The sequence below is a fragment of the Varroa jacobsoni genome, unplaced genomic scaffold (genome assembly GCF_002532875.2).
Source record: "Varroa jacobsoni isolate VJ856 unplaced genomic scaffold, vjacob_1.0 scaffold_390, whole genome shotgun sequence".
NCBI classification, from domain to species: Eukaryota; Metazoa; Arthropoda; class Arachnida; order Mesostigmata; family Varroidae; genus Varroa; species Varroa jacobsoni.
The window spans coordinates 77,682-96,613 of NW_019213292.1; the positions used below are offsets into that span (position 1 = coordinate 77,682).

The following is an 18,932-nucleotide window of genomic DNA, read 5'->3' on the forward strand; positions in this document are numbered from 1 at the left end:
CAGGGGCAAACACATGCCTTTGTAAATTACTATGGGTGACAATATTTTCTAGTACTAGCTATGGCATGACGCCAAACCACGCCCAAGAACTTGGTTCTTGCGTGCCGTATGAACACTATATCGGAATCGATACAAGCCTGCAAAAAAATAGGGTGTTGTCCTCAATAAACCAACCGGTAACGAGCCGCGGTAAAATTGTGAGCGGAAAAATCTCCAACAGAGTGATTAAAAAACTTGCTCGTTTAATAAGTGTTGTAAATAAAGTATGGTCTCTATATTTTTTACTAGAAAGAGTTGAATAGAAAAAGCCTACTCTTCTTCGTCTCTGTAATCGATGCACATGTATCATATTATGAGAGCGACTCCGTTCTTTATAAAAACCAATTTTGTTAAGTGAAAACTTTTACGGATCCGTTTATTACTAACTAGACTGATAAAATAATCAAATCTTCGGTCTATTTGTTTTCGTTCATTTCGCACGTTTTATTATTTGACTATTTTTATGTTACGGGCTCTTATTACGTATCGTTACTACTAACGTACTTGGTCATGTTAACAGGCATTTAATAGAGTATATCTTGAGCCCGCGCATTTTATACTAATTTATCACTATTTCAACAGCTTACAAGTGAACAGTTTCTTAAGGTATATAAATAGTTGAAAACCTTTGGAAGAACGTGGTCCGGCAAACGTGGTCAAACGCCCTTATGATACTAAGGTCCATGATCAGTACCACAAACGAAAAACTAGTATCATAATACATATAAAATTTGTGTAAATTAACAATCACCAACGCGGAACCTTCGGGCTTTCAGGACGTAACGCAAACGTAGGACAAACAAGGCCTGTTTATCCGAACCATTGCAAAATTCGGCCTCTTATAAAGTACCTTTACTTAAATTTACGGACGCATACACATTGCTTCGAATGATGGGCACAAAGATTGTTTACCAAGTTGAAAAGCCGTGAGATCCTAGCGTACGCATAAACTTTCTCGTAGTTACCCCCGTGATAGCAGACAAGTTTTGTTGACAATAAGGACTTGTTGCATTATGATACGAGCATTAGGGCACCTTTCAGGACTTCTTAAGGGAGAGAACTCAGAGCCATTTTTTTCTCACAACTGAATAATCAAAGTGTGCCAGCTCGATGTTCCTCAGGTTAGAATTGCGAAGACAACTTAGCCAGGTTCAGCCCTTGTTCGTAACTCTTTAGACTTCTGAATATTCATGGAAAAGGTTGCAGAGAGAAAGAATAGAAATTTACTGAAATGGCTTTACAAGCCCTTTGCGAGCTACGTGATAATAGTAGATATCGTAAGTATACAAACCAGTAAAATAAAGGCCTATAATCGCTTCCCACAACCGTGATGTGTTTATACCACTATCGAAAAGTAGATTACCGACCTCTGTGGACAACTACTGTAGACTTAGTCTAACACAAATATAACTGTAATAACTTGTCACTCCAAGCAATTATTCAAAAAATGTATAGTGGACGGCTGTATTGACCCATCGAAGTTTAGGTAAACGCGCTATTCTAAGTTCACTGCATTTGGCCCAGGTAGGGCCGTTAACGTTTTTACTAAAGACACTCAGTTCTCTTAGCTGCCTAATGGGCTCCACCTGCATAAGTATAAACCAGACCTTATTGACGAACTTGGACTATTGAAGAGTCGATACGAATCTGCTTACAAATTCATAGTCAAACATCAGTGAACGCGCTATTGCCTTACATGGACGATTTATTTATTTTCTGTGCCAACTCTATAAGCGCTAGCCAGGTGAATTATGGGTAACCGATATGGAAATTATATATGATTTACCATAGCATCCTGTATAAATGTGTGTTCCTGTATGTCCGAAATATATTTCCACGCTGTAAGTTCTGCGTGAGCGTACCGCTTGATATATATTGCACGAAAATGGTTTGAATGCATAACCTTGTTATGAAAAAAACAGATACAGAATTTTCCTAATAATTTTGGTCTATAGATCATTTATGTCAATATATAATATAGCGAAATACAACTCTGAATAAAATCAAGCAAAACCTGTATATTAAACTATAACTAATTACAGAGGCGTGTCATTGATTTGTCCACATGATTATATAACGGATAACTTGAAAATTTGGCTATTTAATGTGGTATAATTGGCATCGTGTAAAAATAGGAGCAATACGCATAGGACTGAAATCTCGCTTCTTCTTTTCGTCGAAGCTTGTTAAAATAGATGAGGCATAAGGTACCGTTCGATAAACCTGTATGAAGAGCACAAAACGAGGCCATGTTTACATGAAGTGGAGTTATAATCGATGGGTGTCGAAGATTCTGTTGCTTTCCTTATGTAATTGACATATGTTGTGTATTCCATTGCGGAAGGAATCTCTTAACCGCCTGATTAATGACTGATTCGAAACTTGACGAAAATAAGCCCATCCAAATGATAAAAGTCCTATTCTCTTGTAGCAACTTTATGAGATTCGGTTTTTCAATTTGAAAATTGGGGCATTTAGCGCAGAAAATGAGACGCGCGGAACTAATCGATCGAAAGGGATAACTTCGACTTTCCGAAGCTGCCCCAGACAAAAAGGACTAGTGCATAACTTCACGTAACTTCTCCAATAAGCAAAAGATACTACAATGACAGACGTGTAAACGCGTAGGGCTCACGTACGTGACGCGGAATCAAGCCCGATATGTGCTGCCACAACTTTCTCTTCGGGTCTTACCTTTGAGATCATGTAATTAATTGGTAATAGCCCTTACAAATTATAGTTCCGCGTTGTCTACTTAGTTTAGATTTTTTCGAATAACAACGCGTTTTGCTTGATCTTTTTTAAGTTCGATAGATTTCTGCAGCGTATGTTGTCAAAAGTAGATTCACTCATACAAATATTTATAGACTGAAATACGTCTTACGCTTTGTTGTTCGAACAACTGACAGATCGTTGCAATTGCGCATCGAGATACCGAACTACGTAGATTCCGTACCTCCTGGAAAGAACATCAACACAATCAGAACCTATCACGTTTAGCTGAGAGAAGGCATTTAGCTATAAACGTTATACGTTCGCGATACGGTTAGCGGAAGTAAAATATATTTCCTTATAGATTTATATAAGTATATCCAACATCAATATCGTGCGTGTATAAGCATCATACGAGCAGAAATCAAGTTACTCGAGGTTTGTTCCCAAAACTAAATACGTATTGAACGTCAGTCTAGTGACTACAGTCGCTAGTGTAGTACGATGGCTGCAATGCGTTCGTTTAACATCCCGCTCTTTTCAAATAAACTATCCTATTGTACTATAACTACTTGAATCCTGTGTACAAATATAAATCGCTATACTGTACCGATACGATTATTTAAGGCCGAAAAGTCGCATTCGTGTTTATATAGCTGACCAGGCGGCAATGCTGCTTGACGGTCGCAGCCTGTTCTATTTGAGGTATATGAATTTAGGGATCGCCGTGGAAAAATAAGTTCGTTAGCACACCTATTCATCGCTTGAACGGTAGTCAAGCTAAATTTACGACGATTTGTGAAGTCGACCATGTTGGTTTATCCTGTTCTTGTTGACAGACAAAAGCCCATGTACAGATCTGACTCCGAACGATCATCCTTACTTGACCTTTATGTGATTTTCTGATTCAACGAATAGGAGCTGCTTCTGATTTTGGCCATCGAAATAATCGACAATTTGACTCAATCTTTTTGTTGAAATGCGGAGGCACATACTCAAAGTTATTAGGGATTTTTCAAATTCGTATAAAAAGCTTTATTTTAACGAAGAAACATTTCGTCCAGTTTCGGCTTCGTAAAATGCGTGATGAGGGTATGGGGTGAACTTGGATTGTCTTCCGAATTGATCAATTCAGTCTTACACAGGGACTACTTACAAACAGCAGCTTTTAAGCTGGGCATGCGTATCTGTTCAGAGACTGGCGTAGCGTGTAAATAAATTTAATACCATGTTTATTAGATGCAGCTTGACATGCTGCGTAGTGTCACACACGCCTGTACGTACCTTTAATACGATTTGCCTTAATTATATAATATATATATATACATAACATGCAGGCCATAAATTACACCCTTATTAGCTGATACAGTTTCTAGCTGTTCTATCGTCTAAGCCATTGTTGTACGTATCCCTGCATTGTTGTTGCCTATTGAATTTCTTGATTCTGTCAAGCCATAGAAACTTAGCAAAGCGCCTATTTTATTTTAAACCAATGTGATTTATTACGTAGATGTGATTCTTTTGAAGTCACGTCGAACCTGATGATAGTAGGTGGATTCGTTTGTGTGAGGAGTTCTGTGGATGTCGGAGAGGACCATGAGGACCGTAACGTCGGTCCTTCTAATACGCGTTTCCGTCTTATTGTATCGACTCGCTAATAACTAAGGACATCTATAGTAAGACTTCAGCTAAAGTTCGCCAACAGTCGGTCTGCATGCATCATCTACGCTGATTATAGTCGAAGTTGGCGCTGCTTTGCTCCTTAACACAAAAGAGCCTCTTGCAAAATCGTTCGCTCGACGTGGCGCCAAGAGAATGCTTGTCTCAAGTCAAATATGAGCTCTAACTTGGGATAGGCAACTAGGGGGGGGTCAGAATACGTTGCGCATCAATTAATACGCGATCGCATAAGCTGTTGTACTTTTGTTGAAGCTGTTGAAGCTTTTTCAATGCTGTATCAGGCTTGTTACACCTCAATCATACGAGAGTATTTCGCATGATTGAGGTGTAAATACGATTGTCGATCAAAATTATGACCGCCAATGAATTCAATTGCAACTGTAAGTTTTAGTTGGATTTCAGAGGAAAATTTTCTGTTCTACCGAACCGTTTGCTCAACACGTATCTAACTGGGATCATAACTTGTTCCCTTATGGTACTATTATGGAGACAACAGTCCAATTTAATATCATACATAGTTATGAAAGCAAAAATAAGTTTTTCACTGTCTACCGTCCTGCATAGGCGCAGAGTATTAACTTTGTATCAGAATATCCACCCCAAACGCCTAGAACTTCGCCTAGACATAATTTATTTAATTCTATTAACAGTGTACCTTGTAGTGCACAGAAATTTTATGTGGAACTGTAGTCGATTAGGACCTTTTAATTTGAACATGAAATGTGTCGTTTTTATAGGAACTAAAACTTCTCGAACACGAAACGTTTATACTTATACAGGCACCTAATAATGACATTAAAGGAGGTTGCGGGAATTTTAGAAAACAAATAGATGAAGCAAGAAAAGGGAGCGTAATGTAATATTTATAAGCACAAATAGATCCAGTATGACGAAAACGGCGCAACGTGTCGTTGAAATGTTATTACTCATGCATCGCATACATTAAGCTGGCACGTAACTAATGTCGATCTCTTGTCTTCTAATATCGCTATATTATGTCTTTTTTGAGCATATATGGCCACGATCAGGCATAGTGTATCGTTGAGAGTCTCCTTCGTCGGCCCGACTCTTTTTCGTCGTTTATTCAGACTACAAGACTTGACCATTTCGGGTCCAGAAGATCAATATCAAAGAGTGGCGACAAGCAGCATATTTTAGATCTGCGTATTTTTGCAGTGTTAAAAGGTTATGGAGTCAGGCTAGGATATTTGGTCCAGTGGAACGGTGAGAAGTGTACAGCTAAAAATGTAGGTGACGGCTGCAAATGATTCCTTTCCAAAGAGGCTCCAGGCGACTGACGAATTTGAAAGATAAAAACAGTGCGTTGAAAATACCATTTTTAAACTCAGTATCAGGTCATTTATCGGTAACACATACTCTCAATTATAGAGTAGGCCTGGCCGATATTATTTCGGTAGCTTTTTAATGTCAATCAAGGACAGACTGAAAGACACCGAAGGCGCTAATTTTTGCCAGCCTATAGTTACACTTTACCGGTTCAGAATCCATTTTAATGGCTCCATATTGTACCATAAACCACGCGTGTTTAAAAACCGGAACAAAAACATCTCTCAGCCAATGTACAAAGACAGTGCCACCTCTGCTTTTGTATTCAATGAGAGATTAATAAGAAACTTCAATTGTCTTGCACTGAAGACATACATTTCTATCACGCCCTTATGATCATGTTCATCGTACAGGGCTGTTACTCAACATTCATATGATATACTAACAATTTTAGTAAGAAACTCTGAACATCTTCGAGTATTCATTGTGGAGTATTCAATATATTTCACTAACTTATCTTTCATGCACATTATTGTAACCTTATTTACTTAGCGTCAACGCTATTTTCTCCGAAGGGTAAGTTGTGAGGCGTGACCGATGATTACATATGGATAAACCGGGATGTTTCGATACTTCATTCAGCAATGGGGTTACCTATCAATTTCAAAAACTGCCGCCCCAAGGTTTACGAATAGGCAGAAGCAGCCAACTTTCGCTGTCTATGCGATGAACAGGATTTAGGAAGCATTTCCCAACTTAGAATTGATGTGGACTAAATAAAACTGACACAAGATGTGGTCTTAATAATATTTAGTTTTCTAAATGTTTAAAGAATTTGTTAAATGTGTCTGAATGACTACACATCTTGCCCTACCAATGGTTTAATATTTCTAAATATTCCAGTTATACATAAACAAGGCTTAATAATTAAATCAGATCAAATCCCAGATAATAAGTATTGCAGGTACATTGAACAGTTAGCGGTTGTATTGCATTACGTTTTGGCATCTTTACTATGACGGGCAATGGTTTGATAAGACAGATTTTCCATAATTATGATGTACGGAATTTCATGTAAAATATATCATAGAAAAAGGGCTTACCTGTAAAAGACTCCTAACTACTAATGCTAGCAAGTGTTGATCGAGAGCTCCCGCGGCCCTGCCGAGCTGTTGCATTGCCTCCACCTGTAGAGTCCAACTCTCCTTTTGTTGTACCTGCTTCAGGGATTTTTTTATCCCTGCCAGAACTCTTTGGTGCGCTACCAGGTTTGGAACTGATGCCGCGCTGCAAATAGGACAACTGAATTAGACAAATCCTCAGGGCTACATTTATGGAAATTACCATTACCAATTCAACAATACGGACCAGTTTAAAGCACCCCTCAATATTCAAAGGCTCTCATTTCGTACTTTTCGAGATCTTTGGAACGAATCTCTCTAATTTCCGCTGGAAAATAGTACTGGCTTTAGCTCATTCACTCAAATATAGTCTTTAACGTATTAAACAATGTAATTAAATTTCACAAAACGAGTGTATGTCTATTTCATTAATCTACGATGTATTGGAAAATCAGCGGCTTAGAGGGCCAGACGCCTCCGGTTGAGACAAAAGACCATGGGACTGCCCTTTCAAGTCCCGCCAACGATACATAGCTCGCACAACCTGCGTGAATGAAGAGAGCTTTTATTTAGATACTGGCTATATAAATAATTTAATAAGGAAATATTTTTGCGTACATTATTCTGTTGATTACTAAGTATCAATTACGCTATCTTATTTCATTTTGAAACTAATTAGCAGACATTCAACATGTTCACTGCTCGTTGCTTGGTCATAACCAAAACTGAAGCAGATATAAGTCAAAAACTTCCTTCTACTTACTTTCTAACTTTCTGTTGTCGCTCTCGACGTAAGCGGGCCATTTTAGCGAGAGTTGCCTTCGACATTGCCGGCTGGTGCTTCAATCCATTTTCGTCGTCTCCGTTGCATTCACCAGCACACGGCGAACTCGACTGCGATCCACCTGCGTTTTCTCTTTGCTCGGGCCCTGAACTGATGACTGGAGATGGCCTATCGAGGGGGGAAGGCCACACCATCGGTGCCGGAGGAGCCACCTCCGTGAGGCGTCTGATCCCAAATGAAAATAGAAACCGAAGGAGAAAGAGCGCAAGTTATAATAAAAAACGTTTATGCGCAAAGGCCATTTTAACTGAATACTGAATAGGCAGATTACTTATAGGGATTCCTCTACACATACTCTACTGTTTCTTCTGCTGTATGGCAAGTAGAGAGAAAAACGATTGATCAACAATTCTGCACTACAGCGGCAGCACAGTTCTGTGAGCATATGTATAAGAACTCTATTGTTGCCAATAAAAGCAGTAAATAAAAAATGCCACGAGCATCATTATCGTTGTGCTATTTCGACAACGAAAAGTACAAACTATAAAACTGCTATAAATGTCTCCGCATGGGATACCGTCATCTGAAATTCAACCTTTTTCTCTGAATCGAAAAATAGAAGACGAAGATATTCAGCATTGAGTGGCTTTTCGTAACTTGCAGATGCGCAGTTGAAATAATGGAAGAATATATGAAGAAGTAGGGTAAAGGAAAACAACTAACAATAGCAGTAGCAGTAATGACAATAGCAACAATAACGCTAGTATCATGGCCAAGAGGTTTTAGATCAATTGGTTAATAGCTAAAAGGAAGAGGTCGAGATTATGGATTTGGGAAATATTGGCAAGCGTGCGGAGACCTTGACGGTAAGGAGACGCTGGGAAGGCACGAGGGATTATGAAAATCGCACGTTTTGTAGGACTTAGCGCTGGTCAGTTTTACAGCCATGGCTTGGCCCCACACGATTGTGCAGTGGCGAACAACGAGGATTAGATAAATTAAGATTAGCATTTCTTCTAACAGCCCACGAAACCTCTCGTGGTAGAGAGTAGAGGTAGAACGGATACGTCTGGCAGAGCAGGCCGGAAGTAACAAATCGAAGTTGCAGAAAGTAATTAATTACCTTGTAAGGGGAGACTGAGAGGTAGAGCAACATCGTTAAAACAAAGTAGCGAGTAGTCGATAAAGATAAACAAAATGGCAGGGAACTATAATAAAGTGGAAAGAACTGCCAGAAATAAAGTTTTAAGGAGAATTGGGCATCAAATGCAGTGAAGAGACAGGTATCACTAGGTCATCGGGGACACAGTACTTTCTAATTTTAACTAGTATTATGGCTAGATTAGAAAAAGTGCTAAAATATATACAAAGGGTTTTGATTCCCCGTCAAAGGAGGGTTAATGTAGATCAGCCAACGCCTTTGAGAAACTGCATAGGAACAACTGATAGATCTGGTCACGTCGAAGAATACCACATTACCACCGAAGTCAGGCACCTTGAGACCATCGAAGACAAGCCAAGCACTATCTTGATAAAAAAACCTTTTCAAAAGCTAAACTGGTAGGTAGATAGTAGAAAGTGTGATTCAATCGGTTAATTTAATCGGTATTGAGTACCCATAGTTGAAACCGTCTGATTATGCATAGTTTTTGTTTGAAGTCGGATATCAACATTGCAAGCAGGGACTAGCTTCAAAGAGACTACACATTCTTTCTATGCCTTGTTACATCCCCATTAAATATAATAATATAATTAATCGTGATTAACCAATGGGAATTTAAGCCAAGAAGTTTAAAAAAAAATCTTGCCCTTCTTGCTTGGCCCCATTTGTGCTAGTAACCTCGTTTAGCTTGTGCGTTTGTTCACCTTACCAAAGATATATAAGCCCTACGTTTCGTACATAACTGTTTAAATTGATAGACGCTCTTTACCTTCTTATCTAACTTTTACATATTCTGTTATGATGATCTTTGTAGTTGATTTAGCATGATTTCACCAGTAAAAAAGAAAACGCTCTTTCAGAGCGTTTCTTCTAAAGAAATGGAGAAGAAATTGCAGTTAACCTCAAGGTTGTGTAAGTTAAGGCCCTCACCAATCAGGCTAGCAGTACATCCTGAAAGCTTAGGATTCGCTTAGGTCCTCAACATTTTTTTCATTATAATGTTATCAGTACTGCTCAGAGTCAATACTTAGTATTCCATTTATAGTAGACATAAATCAGATTTCAGGAGATCGGGCATCCCAAGGCGTCCTGACGCACCACCCTCTAATGAGAAATGGCAGCGTCCATTCGGTCTAAGACTTCCCTGTGGAAGACAGTGCATAAACGGTGTGTCTGTAATTTCCTTGCTGGCAAATAGCCAACGAGGTTAATAAATGGGCTCATATGGAGGCTAGGCCATAAGCCTAGGTCAATGGACAAATCGTCAGACCCAGGGAACCAAATCCTGGGTGCGACTAGTCCAGGCTTCATGCTTCCCTCAGCTGGTTGTCCCCATCTACGTACGCATACACATATATGTATATACCAAACCATATTGAATAATGTACAGTAATGAGCCTTTCAGAGTTCCAATCTCGTACACGGCATGGACGCGTGTTACAATTTCATCAAATAGCAGTTAGACACGAATATTTTAATGCTATGTTCCGTCCCGCAGCAGCTGAATCAGAGTAGGGCATGTAATATGGCTTGTGACCGGCCTCTTCAATGCTGTAAAGTGCAGGTAATGCCGAATGGATGGCCATACAGCAACTAAACTCGTCCCGTATCGTAAGAAATACTTGACGTTTAAGTTTTCGCGGTTTTGCAGTAACGCAGAAGCAGCTGTTACTGTTACGCTTGTGTAGCAGACAATTTTGCTACGCTGTTTATTTAAGTAGTTCTGCACAATTCATTACCCAGCTGCGGAGGACGAGCATTTCAATTACGTTATTCACCGGGCCATTTTTTAAATAAGACGCTCTAGTCCATTAGCTATGGTGCTGTTGATTAATCGATGCATTCATTCAACAATGGGTCACTGACAGGAAAATAGTCTTTTGAATAGTGCTTTTTGGATAACGCATTTGCCTGCTAGTCTTAGAAATTAAAGATTGTGGTCCAGGTTCGATCCTGAACGTACAGCAAGCCAGCCGATTGGTAGAATGCTTATTGGCGGTTAGCTCTAACCTAAGGCTGTGATATAAGGATTAAGAAAACGAGCACTGGATTGTTTTCCAAATACATAATTATATTTGGCGCCAAAGAGGGCGCGAAGGAGCAAACTAGTACATCCTGCAGAAAACTGGCATTTGCATCAAAGCCGTGTTAATTCTATTTTTTCAACTGGCCCTTTTCTGGACGGCAAGCAACTTTGAGAAACGCTACATCCTTTGTTAGTGCGGAACGAAATCTGAGGTTTGGAATGACGAATACGATACGGAGTTGGCACTTCTGTGGTCAAGAACAGCTCCATTTTAAAGAAGCAAATTAAAAAATACTCCATCAAAAGCAGCAGCAGGACTCGTTTTCAACATTCAGGATCTACTAGGGAAAAGCCTGCCAGGTTGTATGACCCGCAGGTTTTAGGAAAGTTCATTATAAACTATTTGTCACTTTAGATATGAATAATAAAGCTATGCTTCTTCTTCTTAGGACTGCTAAAAATAAAGGATAACCGAAATTAGAGAATATTAAGAAGACGCGAACTGAGTGTAAGACACACGCGGATTTCCGTTCGGCGCCAGCTGTATGAAGCAAACGGCGATGCGGGACGTAAAACTCGAATTATTTAGTTCATCTCTACTTCGATCGTAAGTTTGTTTTTACCTTACTGTAAACTTAAATTTTCCCTAATTGCAAATGCATATTGGCCCGTTTCCTCTGTCTCTGTTGCTAAAGGTCATATTTATGTGACGGTGTTGTTTTAATAAGCAGAAAAAAATAATCAGTTGTTCAAAAGGCTTAATAACGTCATTTGCGGCTGACCTGCAAAACATTAGGCATATTGGTGGACCTAAATAACACTGTTATAGAAAGCACGTCGAGTCCCCCTACACCATCAAAATGTCATCAATATTATATATTCCATGCGAGTATCGATGTACTTGCAACTTAGTATCGATTCTTGCTAATCTATTGCTTACCCATTGAAGGATCTAGAGCGCAGATGAGGCTGCCAGTGGCGAGCCAGTGTGCTCCGCGATGCCAATATCACTGATGGGCCTGTAATGATTTTGCCAAAACTTGTTAATTATGATTTTTTATCATTATTATAAATAAAAAATATAGCTAAAAAAAATCCTTATCATATTTATATCTTTATACGATAAGGCGCTGGATGGCTTAATGGAAGCTAATAACATAAATTTTGAGCCAGCGCCTTTGCTAATAGCTATATTCTGCGCCAAGTCAGTTTATATGCTGTGATAATTTTTGTGGATTGTTATAATTGAAAACTAATTAAACAGTGCTCATATAATGGCTCTATGCACTCTGCTGAAGACAAATTTTAAACAGAATTTTATCTGTAGGCCGATGCAATCTATCTACGAAACTTCATTTACGGAAGCCTGGCATTACACCAAGTGCGACCGTTATTTACACTTGGAAAATACGTATACATTATAGCTGTTACGTGACGCACTGATAGCCTTACTCAGTTGCTGCCAAATATCTGTTGTTAGTACTTCTTCTCTGAAGCTTTGTGTTTTCTTATCAACTTTTTAACATGCTACTGTTGTATTATATTCTATGTTTCAATTTCTGCGCAATCTGTAATTGTGCTGAAAGGACACCTGTTATCCTGCAGACTTTGTGGTTTTGGTATATCAGGATACAAGTGCTTTATTTAAAAATGGAAATTTCAAGATAGGAATGATGTAATCCTATTTAATCTAAGTCGTAACTGGTTAGTGATAATACGATGCTACAGCTAAGAGTCGATTCATTTCCTAAGATCTATTAGTTACTAAAGGACGCATTTAATAGCACTTTTTTTTGACATCCTTCTTCACGTCCCATCCATCCGTCGTTGTCTTAACAAGAAGAGCGAGTCAGCTTTTCATGTGCTCAGGTAAAGGTTACCTCAAGTTCTTGCTATCTGTATTAGGACGCTGAATAATACTTAAGTTCAAGGCGCGTATTACAAACAGAACGATCCGTCGGTGAATCTCCCGATAGCTCAAAAGATAGCAGTGTTTACGCACAAGACTCGGATAGTGCTTGCCCATTGTAACCTAATTGGTAAATTTTCTTCTCGTTACGAAAATAACAATATTTTTTTTTTACCAGAGTATATAATTCTTGCCCCCGTTATATGTTCTGAGATTTAGGCAAACAATAAATGTAACAGCCAGTAGACAGCAATCGATTGAAGCAGTCCTAAAGGTTTGACATACCAGAAAGAAAGACGTTTGCCTCGTTCTTTCGAACAGAACAAAAATTTATTTTTTTTTACACAAAACTTTTTTACCGCTATTTAAGAGTCCAATTAACCAATGCCCCAGCCTCATATTTCCCATCCTTAAACGAGACTTAGTATATTAATGGGCGGATCTCTATCTTCCGACTTGTGTCAACTATAGAGATTTTGTACGCTACATGTACAGTTTGGTCTCAAATACGATTTCAGAATGCCAGCACAAAAATCATATTTTGCTTATGGAAATTTATGATAAGCAATTGTAAGCCTTACAGTTATCTTACAATCATCGCGATATTTCAAATTCTTCATAAAACTGGCAGTGTATGTACAGCAACTGTTAAATAGCGAAGTGTTGAAGATTAAACGCCTTCTCTCGCTGCCTGTAGCTTTGCCATCAGTTCATATAGATCGTGGTCCTGCTTAAAAGGCAAACTAAGGACGAATGGTTGAAGAGTGCCTTAAATTGAGCAAATTCGAAACGCGTGTTTTTGATGGTAGGGGTCCAGCAGCCGATTCTGCATGCTCAACTCGAGCCTGAACAGGTATTTAAATGTTCATTTTTCCTGTAATTTCTTTGCGCGTTTAACGTGTCTCTCACCAAACTCGGCCAGATTTGGCCAAATTCTCAGAATTTTTATGTTAGAAGATGTGCTGTACTCGTGGCTGGAATTACATCGCGCGCTTCTGTGACTAATTCAATAGTTAGTGTTTTCAAACAAATGTGGTTACCAAATCATAAATCAAAGCAGAGACATAGAGACAGCGATAAAAAAACATTGTGAAATAATTCACTATTTTCGCAAGGCTTCGTTCGTTCTATTTAGTCAATTTATTTTTCTAGGTCTCGAAGAACTAAACATGGTTAAAATTTACGTGATTACAGTTTACCGGAACTCTACCCGCACATATCTTGTCATAGCTAGTCCGCTGAAATCTCCCCCAGTCACACAATTCTGGCTGTCTACATAGTCAAATGCAAATGCATTTATCAATAAACGCATTAGCAAAAAAAATCCAGTATTTTAGTGAGGACGAATTAAAGAGTATACAATTAAAAAAATTAGATTATGCCACCCAAAAAAGTGCCCCAGCTGCGTTTCCACGAAAAACACATGTTTGCTTATTCAACTAACAGGCACAGTCTTTTTCAACCTGTAGAATTTTAGACCTGATCGAAGCAGCCAAAAATGTAAAAACTTCTGGTTATTTGGATTCTTGTACGAGCCTATGCTTGGTCTCGATTTTGATATTTATCATAAAGGAAAACTGCGAAAAAGTTATCCATACTCACCAGACAGACGCTAGTGAATTGTGGCGGTCCATGCAACAATTTTTTTAGTTACTATTTTTCAAGGAAAAGTTGAGCGTTGCGAGTTTTTTTTCTATCACAGTCGTATCAGTTGAACGGAGTATTTGGCGCTTTTTTTCCCCCGTAATCGTAATGGATGAACTCTTTGAAAAAGTTTAAAGTAGTTCCGATAGTTTTGTTAAAATGTTGCCCCGCTCTTAAATTTAAAATGAACACCTCTTAAAAACACACGGAAAATATTTAATAACTCAGAAACTATTAGATTAAACCAGGCAATACACTTATATAATACGTCGAATATCCTAAAGCCGATGTAGCGCATCCTTGTACTGTTTATAAGACACCTTCTAATATATAACCTAAAATCATGACCTACGTTGTTGTTTCTCAAAACAGCTTTACAATATTTTCCCTTAGTAGTCGATTCTAAAACTTTACTAATTAACTCAGCAACGCCTAAATAGCCAAAAGTCGCTGCTTCGACATCTACTAGACGGCAGGTATGACTGAATAGAATAACAATAAGAAAAAGTTTCTTTGTTCACACGCACCCTCACTAAGTTGTAGAATTCACGCATCGGTTAGACAATTCTTCCATCAGCGCGATATCTCACATTCGAAATTGGAAGCGTAGCCAAAATGATATATCTACATGACCAATTCTGTACTGCTCACTCGATCATAGAGAAAAAACTGCCTAGGCACGAATGTTCAATTGGAATGTTTGATAAAGAAGGATCCTATGGACCTGTTCGTTAAGGTTCTTAGCAGGTACAAAGGAACAGCTTGTTTGTGCGTCCACCGTTAACAATACGAACTGATGTCGACTGATTTTGGTAGTAATTGCCATTAGTTTCAAAAATACAAGTCGATACGAATTTATAAACCACGCACTAAGCGCGGTAAGTTACATTCAGAATGTGGGGTGCATTTCTGCTTGTCCTTAGTATCAATCTCCTTCGGAGCGGTGTTGCGGTCGAGCTAGCGTTCGAGCTAGCAGACAGCTCGGTACAGTGTTTCTACGAGGAGGTTTTAGAAAGAACAAAAATTACGTTTCAGTTCCAGGTGCTCTACGGTGGAAAGCGCGACGTCGACCTTGTAATCACTGGCCCGACCCATCTGGAGCTCTACAAAGATAAACAGAAACAGTTTAACTCCATAGTATTCAAGGCGCCAAGCACTGGAGTATACAGTGCATGTTTCTCAAATGAATTTTCAACGTTCAGCCACAAGCTCATATATATGCATTCTATGCTTGGCAAAGACCCGCTATTAAACAATGAGGCGGCAGGTAATCAAACAGCGACTGCAGCAGTAACCAAGATGGAGTATGCGATCGGCGAAGTTCGAACGAACCTCAGTACAGTTACCGAGTACCAAACCTGAGCTCGTTTACGGGAAAATCAAGCCCGAAGAACTGCACGAGATCTTAATTCGCGGGTAATGTGGCACTCGACAATTCAGTCATTGGCCATCTGCTCGATATTTTTTGCTTGTGTCCATATTGTAAAGAGCTTCTTTAGTGACAAAGGCAATATTCGGTAGAGAATGGTACATACATACTTCGATGGAAAAGTGTCAGTGGTTGATTAATTAATGAGTGAGTTGACAATTCACGCATAAAAGAAAGGCCGCAGTAACAGTTAAGTAAAAGTTAGCACTGTTCGGGCAGACGTATTTTCAGTGAAGGTTTCAACATTGGATTAGTCTATGTGATAATGTATCTGACGTAGGTCTTAGACGAACTTCTAGTGTACTACGAATACCAACGTACAAGGATCTTCGTTTTGAATACAAAACTGTCACGTCTCATTTTTCTAGAAGTACCAATAGAAATATCTTGTAGTAATAAGCGTAAATATATGAACAGGAAGCTGACATAAAAGTTCATTCCTTCGTTAAGAAAAATACGTGCTAACGGAAACAATGGTCAATTGAAAAGGAAACAGCTGGAAAACAAGATTACTGTGTGTTAAGTATCTTCTAATGTAGGGTGTGCGGGAAAATATTTTGATATTAGAATGCTCTAGTTGCTATACGCACGTTTACTTGGACAAAAGCCAATAGCTGATTGTTACAAATTGCAAAGTCTTGTATCAAAAAGTAACTATCCTTGATAAGTTAACGTGTGCAGCAAAAAATTCAGTGTGAGTGGTGAATGCATAAACTACAGGCTGTTAGCGGAACGGTGGTTGTCCACGAAAAACGATCCTATTTCAAGCGCATCCAGGAAAAACATGGCTCAAGTGTTGGATTTGCGTGTTTACCAGTTAGCTAATACGGTCTCTAATAGTGTACACGTGTGCAACGCAGGTCTCATAGAACAGAACTTGGGCGGGTGTACTGTCTCTTTGGTTGACGAACCCTTTAAAAAAATACATGCATTTGACAGTGGTTGAGCTTGCGGTCGAAGGGTACACAATTTGACTGATTACGACTATAGTTCCATTTACTTCGCTATTAGATACGCTTTGGTAGACCAAACTTAAAATATCTGGTACTATCGAAAGTATAACTAAATAGTTTCGTTGAGCACTGCTGGGAGTCCGGTTTCTCCAGACAAGGTTGAAATATAGGAATTTCTTCGTGCATTCTACAAGCATTAAAGCATTTAGTGACCATATACGTCTGCGCGACGGTTCTACCAGGCTGAGGTTCAAGCTCAAGTTGAAGCATTAAATACTGGAATAACCCATGCGTTTCGCCATGAAAAAAGTTTACCTAGGCATGATTCAACTTAATTCTTAATAAAATAATTGCGCTCTCGAGTGAAGTTACAACGATTCTATATCCCGCAGCTAAAAGGTCAAACGACTGTAGTCGCAGCCGCGAAGCTTTTTTTTTCTGTAATTTCGATAGCCAAACTTCCTACGCCTATTGTTCACAGTGAATGTTACCGTGGTCGAATATGCATGCGTCTCTGTGTGCCAACAACCCATTAATAAATCCGCTTAATGTGTGTCGTATTTTGTTATTCTGCACTCGACCGTATAGGGTATTCATGGAAGCCTAGACCCACTGGGTTTTGTGCGCCCGCAGGCGGTACAGTCGTATTGTCAATAGAAGGCAACCGGTTACTTGATATTGCTAATTTGTGGAAACGTAGGCAAATTTAATACGAATCTCCTCTGATGCTGAGTTCACTAAGGTATATACGTATATATTTGCTCGTTCAAATGAGTCAAAAAAAATATTAAAATGTTCAACATTCAGCTTTATGTCTGATTCGTATATTATTTGCTCACAAATATTGACTGGAATACCTACGTGCTACAACCGATCGACAGTAACTTATCAGCTTCAGCAAAAGGTTAGGTTAGGTTACTTACTGCTTCGTTACAAATGTGACTCGCCTTATTATAAACAAATTGAATATATGTATATGTACGCGTACACATGGTATCCAGAAATGTATACGCTGCTCAACGCGGTATAACATTCTGGTTACTCTTTCTTTTCAGGGTGAAATTAATTGTAAATCATGTGTGAACTGAAAATAGCTTTTGAGTAAGGAAATGAACATTTTTGGAGATATGAAAACGCAGTAGAAGCGCAAAGACAATACTGCGAGAGTTCCAGGCAGATCCACCTACGCGATATGCAATCGATCGGATAAACGACAACTTTGGAACGGATGGAACCGTTTGGGCGTGTTCATGGACGACGTGCAGAAAAACTAGAAACATCAAAGGGTTTCATCAGCTAAGGAAGAACACTGGATAGTTGAAACGACACGTCCGAGAGTCGTGAGCTTGCCACTAGTAAATGAAATACCTATCGCATTTTAAGGCATAACAGCTGTAAACTTATATTACACAATGGTACATCCTATCAATGAATATGGTCCGGACTGAAAGGAATTTTGCGAATGGTACTTGAAGAAATGTGGAACAATTTTTGGGTAGGATTGTTTGGCGCGACGAAGCTACAATCAGAGTGTATAATACAATTAATCGGCACATTGCACTTACTGGACAACTGTAAATATATATACTTGGCAAAAAAAAGCCATGTAAATTCACCAGGCGCTAATGTGGTTCGATATTTCAAGCAGATTAAGTAGATCATTCTCTTTCACTAGTGCAGTGATTGGTGTCAATTGCTTGAGTTTACTGCATGAATCTGTGTTACCATGCAAGAACTTTGGTGGAAACGGAAAACAGGTCGAAGCACCCACACGCCATTATCGTTATTTAAGACTATATCTTCATAAGAATTTTTAAACAGATAGGTTCCAGGAAGAGATCTCACAGAATACTCAGCCGATTGCCCAAATCTTACGCCAATGGACTTTTTCGTGGAGATACTTTGAAAATGAGATCCACGCTTGAAAATAGACAATACTGGAACATTTGAGACTCGTAATGAAGTAATAATGCGTGACAGCACCAAAGTAAATCTCTGTTAAATCTTGTAAATTGTTATTGTAAAATATATTGGCCAAAATAGTAATCTAATATTAGCTGTAAGAAGAAAGGTTACACACTTTACGCAGATTTTTCTGCCATTTTAAATACTAGTTCTTAATAAATAATTACTGAGGCTGTAATCCTTCAGTCACGTATATTTTTAGTCATATTCTATGCATCTAT

The 18,932-nt window shown here is 38.8% G+C and overlaps 1 protein-coding gene and 1 pseudogene across 6 annotated transcripts in view; one reads left to right on the forward strand and one right to left on the reverse strand.

The window, feature by feature from the left end:
* Positions 1-18,932, reverse strand: part of LOC111259990 (uncharacterized) — a 38,145-nt gene that overhangs the window by 9,553 nt on the left and 9,660 nt on the right. For all 3 annotated transcript variants that reach the window (XM_022832410.2, XM_022832409.2, XM_022832408.2), the window contains exons 2-5: positions 11,752-11,830; positions 7,603-7,848; positions 6,822-7,005; positions 2,924-2,998 (exon numbers count right to left, since the gene is read on the reverse strand). In XM_022832410.2, the coding sequence (XP_022688145.1) occupies positions 2,924-2,998; positions 6,822-7,005; positions 7,603-7,848; positions 11,752-11,830 (584 nt within the window). The remainder of the gene's footprint in view (positions 1-2,923; positions 2,999-6,821; positions 7,006-7,602; positions 7,849-11,751; positions 11,831-18,932) is intronic.
* Positions 15,253-18,896, forward strand: LOC111259991 (transmembrane emp24 domain-containing protein 7 pseudogene; annotated as a pseudogene). 3 transcript variants are annotated; one of them, XR_015310822.1, is made up of 3 exons: positions 15,253-15,780; positions 17,335-17,488; positions 17,802-18,896. The product of XR_015310822.1 is annotated as a transmembrane emp24 domain-containing protein 7 pseudogene, transcript variant X3 (transcript). The 3 variants fall into 3 exon arrangements; XR_015310821.1 differs by lacking the exon at positions 17,335-17,488 and having other exon boundaries at positions 15,253-15,940; XR_015310820.1 differs by lacking the exon at positions 17,335-17,488.